This window comes from Vipera ursinii (genome assembly GCF_947247035.1).
Source record: "Vipera ursinii genome assembly, chromosome: 3".
NCBI classification, from domain to species: Eukaryota; Metazoa; Chordata; class Lepidosauria; order Squamata; family Viperidae; genus Vipera; species Vipera ursinii.
In genome coordinates this window covers 4,074,646-4,087,418 of record NC_139516.1, presented here as the reverse complement: position 1 = coordinate 4,087,418, position 12,773 = coordinate 4,074,646, and the positions used below count along the sequence as shown (strand labels likewise).

Here is a 12,773-nt window from a genome sequence, read left to right as displayed (position 1 = left end):
CTGAAGGCAGGACGAGAAGCAATGGATGGAAACTAATCAAGGAGAGAAGCAACCTGGAACTAAGGAGAAACTTCCTGACAGTGAGAACAATTAACCAGTGGAACAACCTGCGTCCAGAAGCGGTGAATGCTTCAACACTGGAAGTCTTTAAGAAGAGACTGGACAGCCACTTGTCTGAAATGGTATAGGGTTTCCTGCCTGAGCAGGGGGTTGGACTAGATGACCTCCAAGGTCCCTTCCATCATCATCATCATCATCATCATCATCATCATCATCATCATCATCATCATCATTATTAAACAGCCCTCTCAATAGAGAATGTGACACCACTATCCCATCTACAGCTCAGTCCTTTCAGCTATTCCAAAAAGGTTCCACACCCATTTGCACGATAGGCAGTCCTCGACTTACCACAGTTCATTTAGTGGCTCTTCAAAGTTACAACGGCGCTGGAAAAGGTGACTTACGACCGTTTTTCTTAGTTATGACCTTTGCAGCATCCCCATGATCACGTCATCACAATTCAGCTGCTTGGCAACTGGTTCATATTGATGACCATTGCTGTGTCCCAAGGTCGTGTGTTCACCTTTTGCGACTTTCTCACGAGCAAAGTCAACAGGGAAGCTAGACTTACTTCATAACCGGATTACTAACTTATCAACCGCAGGGACTCCCTTAACGACGGTGTCAAGAACGGTCGTAAAACGGGACAAAACCCACTTAACAACTGTCTCAGCAACAGAAATGTTGGGTTCAAGTGTCGTCGTAAGTCGAGGACTACCTATATTCCAATGATGCCCCTCGTGCCATTGTGACTTGAGTCATCCATCTTGCTGCTTCTTTCTACCTTTCCCCGCTTTATGGACTTCTCAGAGAAACTGTTCTTCACATTGATTGATTGATTGATTGATTGATTGATTGTGCATGTTCCATCCAATCAGGTCAACTCTCAGTAAACCACACAGATAGCTTTTCTTTTCCCAGATCTTCCAACGATGTGTCCATCCCCACTGAGTCCATCTACCTTACTGCTGGTTGTCCTCTTCTGTTTCCTTTCTCTCCCCAGCATTAATGCTTCTCTAGGGAACTAGCTATGTTCATTTGACCCTTCCTCGATAAAGTAGAAGGGACGCGGTGGCTCAGTGGGTTAGGACGCTGAGCTTGTCGATCAGAAGGCCGGCAGTTTGGCGGGTCGAATCCCGAGTGCTGCATAACAGAGTGAGCGCCTGTTACTCATCCCAGCTTCTGCCAACCTAGCAGTTCGAAAGCACGTAAAAATGCAAGTAGAAAAATAGGGACCATTACGGTGGGAAGGTAACAGCATTCCGTGCGCCTTTGGCGTCTAGTCATGCCGGCCACATGACCATGGAGACGTCCTCGGACAAGCGCTGGCTCTTCGGCTTTGAAACGGAGATGAGCACCGGCCCCTAGAGTCGGAAACGACTAGCACGCATCTGCGGGGGAACCTTTACCTTTACAATAAAGTAGCGTTCTAATCATTCTATGGAATGATACTCTTGATCTGATCTACCTTGTAAGGCTGACCACTTCCTCTTTGGTTTTGGTTTTGTATTTCTTCAGGCACTGGGAAAACCGTGGTTGGTGCTCACATTGTGTACTGGTTTCACAAGCTCAACCACGAGGAGACTGGAAACTCAACTCAACCTGGGGCGATGCCCCCAATGGGAAATGCGGGTGATGCCTCCACAGCCAAGAGCCACATTCTGTACTGTGGACCTTCTCACAAGTCGGTTGACGTTGTTGCTGGTAAGCCATGGGAAAAAATATGCTTGTTTTGGTCAAAATAGTTGAAACTGAAATAGACCTGATTTTGCTATGGTGTAGATTTGGTTGGCATGCAGCAAAGCTGAGCTCCTGTTCTGTATTGTATAGTATAGTATAGTATAGTATAGTATAGTATAGTATAGTATAGTATAGTATAGTATAGTATAGTATAGTATAGTATAGTATAGAATAGAATAGAATAGAATAGAATAGAATAGAATAGAATAGAATAGAATAGAATAGAATAGAATAGAAAATATGGAATGGAATGGAGTAGAATAGAGTAGAATAGAGTAGAACAGAGTAGAATAGAATAACAGAGTTGGTAGGGACCTTGGAGGTCTTCTAGTCCAACCCCCTGCTCAGACAGGAAACCCTATACCATTTCAGACAAATGGTTGTTAAATCTCTTCTTAAAAACGTCCAGCCTAGCCTTTGACTTCCTTAACTCCATAACAAAGTTCTTTTCCTATTTCATGTAAAATTATTCCTTCTGCATGTATCCTATAACGAGGTGCCAAAATTGGACAATTCTCTCGCTCGGTCTTAGATCATAAAATCTAGAATAAGGCTGGAAGGGACCTTGAAGGTCTTCTAGTCCAACCCTCTGTTCATGGCGGGAATTCTTATTAGATTCCGGACAAATGGCTGTCCAGTCTCTTCATGAAAAGCTCCAGTGATGGAGGCCCCCCCCCCCGAACTTCCAGAGGCATCTTAAAATACAGGTAGCCCTTGACTTATGGCCACTGTTGAGCCCAACGTTTCTGTTGGCAAGCAAGATAGTTGTTAGGAAGTTTCGCCCCCTTTTTACAACCTTTCTTGTCACCGTTGTTAAGTGAATCACCGCAGTGGTTAAGTTTGTAACACGGTTGTTATGTAAATCTGGCTTTCCCATTGATACTGCTTGTCAGAAGGTTGCAAAAGGGGATCACGTGACCCCGGGACACCGCAGCGGTCGAAGATATGAGTCAATTTCCAGGAGTCTGAATTTTTATTCTGTGACCACCATGGGGATGCTGCAACAGTTGTTAATGTGAAAAAAGGTCATAATTCACTTTTTTCATTATAATAACTTCAAAAGATCACTTAAGAAGTATTGTAAGTCGAAGATGACCTGTAAATAAATAAATAAATGATAAATAAAAATAAAACTTATCCCTCATTGTTTCATGGTTAGTTCCAGTTAATCCAAGAGGCTACAGCTTGCAAGACCCAGGCAGGAGAAATTACACTCAAGCCAACAATGTTGGTTTCTTTTTTCAGAGATGCTCATGGGGATGACTGGTTCCTTGAGGCCTCTGAGGGTCTACGGAGAGACGATTGAGACAATGGATTTTCCTTATCCTGGCAGCAACCTCCAAATTTCTGGAAAAGCTCAGCGGAACACAAAATCAAAACCAGAGCTCAGGTTTGAATTTGGGGCTGAGTTTCTCTCATAAAATGGGGTTCAGTTAGTGTTGCTAATTGTAGATTAGCTCACTTTAAGGCCTGTCCAACTTTAAGACCTGTGGACTTCAACTCCCAGAATTCCCCATCCAACCATTGTCCCTCCCTCCCTCCCTCCCTCCCTCCCTCCCTCCCTCCCTCATAGAATAGAATAGAGTAGAATAGAATAAAGCTGGAAGGGACCTTGGAGGTCTTCTAGTCCAGCCCCCTGCTCAAGCAGGAGAACCTATACCATCTCAGACAGGTGAATGTCCAGTCTCTTCTTAAAAACCTCCAGTGTTGGAGCATTCACCACCTCTGGAGGCAGGTTGTTCCACTGGTTAATTGTTCTCACTGTCAGGAAGTTTCTCCTTAGTTCCAGGTTGCTTCTCTCCTTGATGAGTTTCCATCCGTTGCTTCTTGTCCTGCTTTCAGGTTCTTTGGAGAATAGCTTGACTCCCTCTTCTTTGGGGCAGCCCCTGAGATATTGGAACGCTGCTATCATGTCACCCCTCACCCTTCTCTTCGTTAAACTACACATACCCAATTCCAGCAACCGTTCCCTATATGTTTTAGCCTCCAGTCCCCCAATCATCTTTGTTGCTCTTCTCTGCACTCTTTCTAGAGTCTCAACATCTTTTTTACATCGTGGTGACAAAACTGGATACAGTATATTCCAGGTGTGGCCTTACCAAGGCCTTGTAAAGTGGTATTAGTACTTCACGCAATCTTGAATCTATCCCTCTGTTAATGCAGCCTAGCACTGTGTTGGCTTTTTTGGCAGCTGCAGCACACGGCTGGCTCATATTGAAGTGATTGTCTACTAAGACTCCGAGATCCCTCTCACAGTTGCTACTATTGAGCAAGGTACCACCTATACATGGAGGCAGGTTGTTCCACTGGTTAATTGTTCTAACGGTCAGGAAGTTTCTCCTTAGGTCCAGGTTGATTCTCTCCTTGATGAATTTCCATCCGTTGTTTCTTGTCCTCCCCTCTGGTGCTTTGGAGAATAGCTTGACTCCCTCTTCTTTGGGGCAGCCCCTCAGATACTGGAATACTGCTATCATGTCTCCCCTAGTCCTTCTTTTCTCCTTCCATATGTTTTAGTCTCCAGGTCTTTGATCATCTTAGCTGCTCTTCTCTGCATTTTTTCCCAAAGTTTTGACATCTTTGTAGTGTGGTGACCAAAACTGGATGCAGTATTCCAGGTGTGGTCTTACTAAGGTTTTATAAAGCGGTACTAATACTTTACGTGATTTTGATTCTATGCCTCTGTTTATACAACCCAGGATTGTATTAGCTTTTTTGGCTGCTGCTGCTGCTGCTGCACACAGCTGGCTCACGGTCAAGCGATCGTCCACTAGGACTCCAAGGTCCCTCTCACAGTCGCTGTTTTTAAGCCAGGTCTCACCTAATCTGTACTTATTCCTTTGGTTTCTCCTGCCTAAATGTGAAACCTTGCTTTTCTCCACATTAAAATTCATTTTGTTGAATAGGGTCCATTGTTCCAGTCTGTCAAGATCTTTCTGGATCCTGAGTTTGTCTTCTGGGGGGGTTGGCTATTCCTGCCAGCTTGGTGTCATCTCCAAATTTGTTCCCCTTCTATTCCCTCACCTAAATTGTTTATGACGATATTGAAGATTATTGGGCCTAAAACGGAGCCTGGTGGTATCCCACTGCTTAGTTCCCCCCATGTAGATGTAGTAACCTTAAGGACGACTTGTTGAGTATGGTTTGTCAGCCAGTTACAAATCCATCTGGTGGTGATGTTGTCTATTCCACATTTTTCTAGCTTACCAAGAAGTAGGTTGTGGTCTACTTTGTTGAATGTTTTACTGAAATCTAAGTATATTATATCCACAGCATTTGGCTGCGGTTTAGTCTCCTTCCTTCCTTCCTTCCTTCCTTCCTTCCTTCCTTCCTTCCTTCCTTCCTTCCTTCCTTCCTTCCTTCCTTCCTTCCTCCCTCCCTTCCTCCCTTCCTCCCTTCCTCCCTTCCTCAGATCTGCTGTTTTTATTTGACTCAATCTCCTCTAACTAAACAAATAAACAAAGGCAATTAATTTTTTTAAAAGCACGTGTCATGGTTCCGACAGATGAAACTCTTCAAAAGAACTTCGAGGCATTGTTTACCTTAAAAGAATCTTTTATTCGAGGAACAAAGTTTCGGCACTACATAGTTGAAATCCAAAACTAAATTCCTCACCCCTGGATGCAAAGTAACAAAGCGCAATTCCCTCCTCCAATTAACAGTCATAAATCACATTCCCCAACTAGCTTGAAGCATGCGGGCTTTCTCCCCAGCTCTCCAGCCGGCCAAAACACTATCAACTCTGGGCCCAATGACCTTGGGTTCCCACAGCTGAGTTATTATTGTTATGACTAGCTGGACTCTCATCCACATTCCCCCTCCCAGCAGCAACTAACTCTAAAAGAAAATGGCTGCATTTCCATCTGTTGTCAAAGCAAGAACATCCGATGTTAGCAGGGTTGACACCACGCCAAACAAACAAGCAAACCCGTCCTCAAACAAGCAACCTGGCTTGAGGCCCCTCATTCCCATCCTTAGCTAAATCTGGGCCTGATCCACCAGTGAAAGCCTTGTGGGAGCATCGCCAGCTCAGAAATTCTGGGAGTTGAAGTCCCCAAGTCATAAAAGGGCCATCGTTCTCCACCTCTGTCTTGAGGGGCAACGCTTCATGCATGTGTGTAAATATATTTGGCTTCTTGTTTTAAACTAATCCTTTCTGCACAGGCCTATCACTTTGCACTATCTGATCCGGGGGAAAAGCAATCCTTACTCGGGAAGGATCCTCGCGTTTGATGAACGAGTGAAACGTGGAGAAGAGATCACCGAAGAGGAAATCGACAGGTGAGGGCAATCAGACGGAGAGGGCTGCCGAGCCTGATGTGAAGATCCCTCAATTTTTCCCAGATTTCCCTGAGCATCCTAGGAGACGCCAGTCTGGTTAAGATGTAGGCCTACAAACCAGGAGACGGGGAGTTCTAGTTCCATCTTGGGCATGAAAGCGGGTTAGGCCAGTCACCAGGAGATGTAAGTTCTAGTCCTGCCTTTTGCAAGGAAGCCAGCTGAGTGACTTTGGGCCAGTCACCAGGAGGCTATGAGTTCTAGTTCCACCATTGGCATGAAAGATGGCTGGGTGACCTTGGATCAATCACCAGGAGATGGGCATTTCTAGTCCCACCTTGGGTATGAAAGCCAGTTGGGTCCACCGCCAGTGGGTTTGTAGTACTGTCTTAAGACACGAAAGCCACTTGTGCCAATTGCCAAGAGATTGTGAGTTCTAGTTCCACCTTAGGCCTGAAAGCCACCTGGGTGACTTTGGATCAATCACCAGGAGACTGGGAGTTCTAGTCTCATCTTAGGCATGAAAGCTGGCTTTATCTGACAGGGCTGTTGTGGGGAAAAATAGGAAGAAGGAAGATGAGGTATCTTTGGCTTGTTGAGTTATTTAGAAAAATAAGGCAGTTTATGTGTATATCAGCTGGGTGGCTCAGTTGGGGTGCAGTACAAGAATCCTGGTTTCTCACTGTGTGAATAAGACAGGGAAACCTAGTTTCTAGTCCTCACTCAACAAAAGGAACTGCCTGAGGGACCTGGAGTGAGTTCCCCCCCCCACACACACTTTTCAGCCCGTCCTATCTTGCAGGATTGTTGTTAGGAGCAAAACACACACCTTCTGAGTGAAAGGAGGGATATACATCTAACGCAGGTGGTCCTCGACTTATGACCACAATTGAGCCCAAAATTTGCATCGCTAAGTAAGGCATTTGTTAAGTGAATCACAAACACCACCCCCCCATTTTATGACTTTTTTTGCCAGTAAATCAATTTATTTATTTTAAAAAAATTATGTTGTCGCCTATTTGCACATGGCGACTCAAGGCGGCTTACACAGATATAAAAACACTATAAAAAAAGTAATAAAAAGGAAAAAAAAATAATAACCCCCCCATCCCCCCAGCGACAACCGTTGTTAAGTGAATCTGTTTTCCCCCACTGACTTTGCTCGTCAGAAGCTCACTAGCCAGGTTGCAAATGACAGTCCCCCCTTTTTATCATGGCTGCCGTGTCTCAGGGGTCATGTGACCACCCTTTGCGACCTTCCCGGATGGCTTCCGACAACCAAAATCAATGGCGTTAGCCAGATTCACTTAACAACCGCAGTGACTCACTTAACAACCATGCCAAATAAAGTCATAAAACCAGACAACGATTCATTTCATTCCTTTGCCGACCACCATTGTAGCTGTAGGTCAACGGCTACCCGTCACCAAACAGGGATAAACCACAGCCCGTCACCCTTTTTCCCTAGTCCTGTCTTAGCTTTGCCTTGAATAATGGGGAAGGGTAGATTTAAGTCCCCCTTTCTCGGAGCTCTGCTTTAATTTTACATCAAGTTTCTAGCCCTGTGCGGAGCTGGTTGGAAGTGTGTGAGAAAACCTCGGGAGCCAGAGCATCCACTTAAAAAAACAAAGGGTTTTCGTTTATTTATTTATTTTATTTTTTATTTATTTTATTACATTTATATACCGCCCTTTCCCGAAGGACTCAGGGCGGTTTACAGGGTAATTAAAAACCAAGATACAAAAGTTAAAAACAAGTTTAAAAAAATTATATTTGTCCCTGTATAAATAAAACCCCAGTTAAAATAAACTTAATCCTCAGCCTGGGCCAGAGAGCTCGAAGAGCCAGGTCTTCAGGTCCCGGCGGAATGAACGAAGGTCGGGGGCAGTCCTCGGCTCCACTGGCAGCTGGTTCCAAAGGGCAGGCGCCCCCACTGAGAAGGCCCTATCCCTGGGTATTACACGCCGGCAATCTCTTACCGGTGGCACCCTGAGAAGACCCTCCCTGTGGGAGCACACTGGATGAAGGGAACTTGATGCCGGCAGCAGGTGCTCCCTCAGATATCCCGGACCCAAGCCATTTAGGGCTTTATAGGTCATCACCAGCACCTTGAATCTCACCCGGAGGGCAACCGGAAGCCAATGCAGCTCGCGGAGTAGAGGTGTTACGTGGGAGTATCGGGAGACCCCCGTCACAACTCGCGCGGCCGCATTCTGCACCAGCTGAAGCCTCCGAGTGGTCCTCAAGGGCAGCCCCATGTAGAGAGCGTTGCAGTAGTCCAAACGGGAGGTCACGAGCGCATGAGTGACTGTGCGTAGGGCATCTCGGTCCAGATAGGGTCGCAACTGGCGCACCAGGTGAACCTGGGCAAAAGCCCCCCTGGTCACGGCTCCTATATCTTTTGTGGGCTGACAGGTACAAACAGCTGTTGAACAAGGCCCGGGGATATGAAGTGGAACGCCACGACATCGTTCTCTGCACATGCTCCGCCTCTTCGTCCAAATTCCTCGGCGAGAAACTCCACGTCAAGCAGGTGCTGATTGACGAGTGCGCTATGAGCACGGAGCCCGAAACGCTCATCCCGTTGGCCAAATACAGGAAGATCGAGAAGGTGAGCCCATGGGGTTGGCCTCCAAAAAGAACAGGCAGCCCTCACTTAATGACCACAAGGGAGCCCAACATTTCCGTGGCTAAGCGAGGTGGCTGTTCAGCGAGCTTGGCCCCCGTTTTACAGCCTTTCTTGCCCAGTTGTTAAGTGAATCACTACAGCCGTTAGGTTGTTAAGCGAACCCATTGGCTTTGCTTGTCAGATGGTTGCAAAACGGCACGACGTGACTCTGGGGCATTGCAACTGTCATGAGTAGGAGTCAGTTGCCAGTCAGGTGTCCAAATTTTGATACCATGACCATGGCAAAATTTTGTGGCTGAGGAAAGCAGCTGTTAAGTGAGTTTTGCCCCATTTTGCGACCTTTTTTTTTTTTTTGCATTGTGGGTTAAGCAAACCCTGCGGTTCTTAAGTGAATCCTGAGGTCGTTAAATGAAACCAGCTTCCCCCCTTGACTCTGCTTGTTGGAAGCTGGCTGGGAAAGTTGCAAATGGCCATAAATATGTGCCAGTTGCCGAGGCCCCCAGTTTGGATCGTGTGACCATGGGGATACTGCTAGTAAGTTGGTAACATGGTTAAACGAATCTGGCTTCCCCATTGGCTTTGCTGGCCAGAAGGTCGCAAAAAGGGATCCCAGGATCCCGTGACGCTGCAACCACCACAGATAGGAGCCACTGTCTGAATTTTGATCACCTAACCGTGAGGATGCTGTAACGGACGCAGGTGTGAAAAACGGTCATAAGTCACCTTTTCCAGGGCTCCTGTAACTTTGAAACGCCACTCAACAAATTGTTGTAAGTCCAGGACCACCTAACACATGACCCTGAATCTGAAAGCCAGTTCTGCTCCTGGTTCTTGCACCTTGTTGAAAGCCAGCTGGGGTGACTTTGGGCATGGCTGGCTGTGGAATTCTGGGTGCTGATGTCCACAAGTCTTAAAGTTGCCACAAGGTTGGACTCCCTTGCTGTAAGGGATTAGGGAGGTTGGCCCTGAGAACTTCTGCTCTCTCCTTGCAGGTTGTCTTGTTAGGAGACCATAAGCAGCTGAGACCCGTGGTCCACAGTGACCTCTGCAAGAAGCTCGGAATGGAGAGATCCCTCTTTGAACGCTACCATAAACAGGCTGGGATGCTCAACATCCAATATCGCATGGTGAGGATTTCTCTGCCAGGAAGTACAATCTAATGCTGTCCGAGTAAGCAGGAGACAGTGAGTTCTAGTTCCGCCTTAGGCAGTAAAGCCAACTTGGTGACTTTGGGCCAATCACCAGGAGATGGTGAGTTCTAGTCCCACCTCAGGCATGAAAGCTAGCTGGTTGACTTTGGGCTAATCACCAGGAGACTGTGAGTTCTAGTCCTGCCTTAGGCATGAAAACTGGCTGGGTGGCTTTGGGCCAATCACCAGGAGACTGTGAGTTCTAGTCCTGCCTTAGGCATGAAAGCTGGCTGGGTGACTTTGGGCCAATCACCAGGAGATGGTTCTAGTCCCTCCTTAGCCATGAAAGATGGTTGGTTCACTTTGGGCCAATCACCAGGAGACTGTGAGTTCTAGTCCCGCCTTAGGCACCAAAGCCCACTAGGTGACTTTGGGCCAGTCACTCTCTCTCTCAGCCCAACGCCCCCCTCACAGGGTTGTTGTTATGGGGAGAATAGAATGAGTAAGGATGACCAGGTATGCTGGCTTCCTTGAGTTGTTTGTAAAATTAATAAAGGCAGGGTATAAACAATTCGATACATCATTAAAAAATAATAATTATTGGAAGCTGCATAGCTGAACAGAACAGCACCAGTGGCCTAAGCTCCTTGCACGAATAAGCATTTTTTTTTGACCCCCACAGCACAGGGACATCTGCTGCTTCCCCTCCGCGGCTTTTTACAACAATAAACTGATGACCTGTCCGAATATCGTTCGTGGAAGCAGCACGCTCTACCACCACAGCGAATACGCATGCACCCCCATCATCTTTGGCCACGTCGAAGGCAGAGAGAGGTCTCTCATGGTCTCCACGGAAGAGGGGAACGAGAACTCCAAGGCCAACCTGGAGGAGGTGCAGCACGTGGTGAGTAAGCCTGACGGGCAGCTGGTCCTCGACTTACCGCCACAATCGAGGCGAAAATTGTCTGCGATGAAGCGGGACCGTTGCTAGGTGAATTTGGCCCCATTCTATCACCTTTTTCGCTAATGCCTCCTTAAGTAACACCAGCTGCCTGCAATTAGTGCAGGTTCGAGTCCCACCAGGCTCAAGGTTGACTCAGCCTTCCATCCTTCCGAGGTAGGTAAAATGAGGACCCAGATTGTTGGGGGCAATTAAGCTGACTTTGTAAAAATGCCGCTTGGGGTGTGTGTGAAAGCCCTAATAAGCAGGCATATACATAGAATGAAGGCTACTGCTAAGCTTGTAAGCCGCCCTGAGTCTTCGGAGAAGGGCGGGATATAAATGGAATTAAAAAAGAAAAAGTGGATCCCGTTATGTTAGCAGTGTGGTTGTGAAGCGAATCTGGCTTCCCCGTTGACTTGGCTTGTCAGAACGTCGGAAAAGAGGCCCGCCCGATCCCAGGAGACTACAACTGTCCTAAAATATGAGCTAGTTGCCAAGCGTCCGAATGTTGATCACGTAGCCCCGGGGATGCTGCCACAGTCGCAAGAGTGGGGGAAAAACCCCCAGTAACGTCACTTTTTTCAGTTGTAACTTCGCACGGTCGCTAAATGAACCACTGTAAGTCGAGGACGACCTGAAGAAGTTTGTTTGTTGTTAAAAAAAATTTTGGCGCCGACCGTCTCCCATATGAATTTGGGAGGCTTAGGGATCAGCTCTGGAGGCCGAAGATCAATCCGTGGTGGCTTTTCTCAAACCGCTGGATTGTAGCCGAGGAGAAGGTCTTATTCTCCAAGGGAAAAAAATCACCATCAAAAGCTGCCTTGTGGAGACTAGGTCTTCATTAAGATGGCGGGTGGGGGAGGGATTTACCTGTACTACCAATGCATTATTTGGCTCTTCTGCAGTGAGTCCTTCCTTCTCATTAGGTGGCCAAAGTATTTTGAGTTTCAGCTTCAGGATCTGGCCTTCTAAAGAGCAGTCGGGGTGGATCTCCTGTAGGAAGGGGACGATGGAGAAGGAGGTGGCTGGGTGGAGTCACTGAAGCAGGAAGCGTGATCCTAAATGGACTCCAGAAGATGGTAGAGGACAGGAAGGCCTGGAGGAACATTGTCCATGGGGTTGCGATGGGTCGGACACAACTTCGCAGCTAACAACAAAGTAGTTTAATGAAGAGAAGGATCATCATCACCTCTATGGCTATGATCTTCCCAGTTGCAATGTATGGCAGTGAAAGTTGGACTGTAAAAAAGGCTGAGCGCCAAAGAATTGAGGCCTTTGAACTCTGGTGCTGGAGAAGACTCCTGCGAGTTCCTTGGACTGCAAGGCGATCAAACCGGTCAGTCCTAGAGGAGATCAACCCTGACTGCTCTTTAGAAGGCCAGATCCTGAAGCTAAAACTCAAATACTTTGGCCACCTAATGAGAAGGAAGGACTCACTGGAGAAGAGCCTCATGCTGGGAAAGGTGGAGGGCAAGAGAAGAAGGGGACGACAGAGAATGAGGTGGCTCGATGGAGTTACTGAAGCAGGAGGCGTGAGCTTAAATGGACTCCAGAAGATGGTAGAGGACAGGAAGGCCTGGAGGAACGTGGTTCGTGGGGTCACGATGGGTCGGACACGACTTCGCAACTAACAACAGCAACCAATGCATTGCCATAACACTTCCCGAACGTTTAACTAAATCTTAGATCCCGTGGTGCAGGGGTTCCCAACCTGTGTGGGCTGTGGCCCACTACCGGTACACGGCGTATTTGCAAACGGGCCACGTGAGTGCTCACCTCGGTGCACGCATGCACATCTCCACTTGCCGGCGTCGCAAGTGAAAGGTTGGGGAAACCTGATCTAGGGAATCATATTCATCACCCTCAGCTCTTTGCTGCTGTCAAAGCTGATTCAAATTCTCTCCCTACTTGCAGCTTGACAACAGAAACGGAAGGGAGGGGGCGGAGCCCTTGGGGAGGGGGTGAGTTGGGAGGGGCCGAGGAGTCAGGTGAG

General features: G+C 47.3%; 1 protein-coding gene across 1 annotated transcript in view; it reads left to right on the top strand.

Moving 5' to 3' along the window:
* HELZ2 (helicase with zinc finger 2) overlaps positions 1–12,773 on the top strand; it is a 57,900-nt gene that overhangs the window by 34,341 nt on the left and 10,786 nt on the right. Inside the window, exons 11-16 of the mRNA XM_083361044.1 lie at positions 1,582–1,767; positions 3,049–3,193; positions 5,965–6,081; positions 8,494–8,689; positions 9,700–9,834; positions 10,520–10,741. Coding sequence (XP_083217170.1) covers positions 1,582–1,767; positions 3,049–3,193; positions 5,965–6,081; positions 8,494–8,689; positions 9,700–9,834; positions 10,520–10,741 — 1,001 coding nt within the window. The remainder of the gene's footprint in view (positions 1–1,581; positions 1,768–3,048; positions 3,194–5,964; positions 6,082–8,493; positions 8,690–9,699; positions 9,835–10,519; positions 10,742–12,773) is intronic.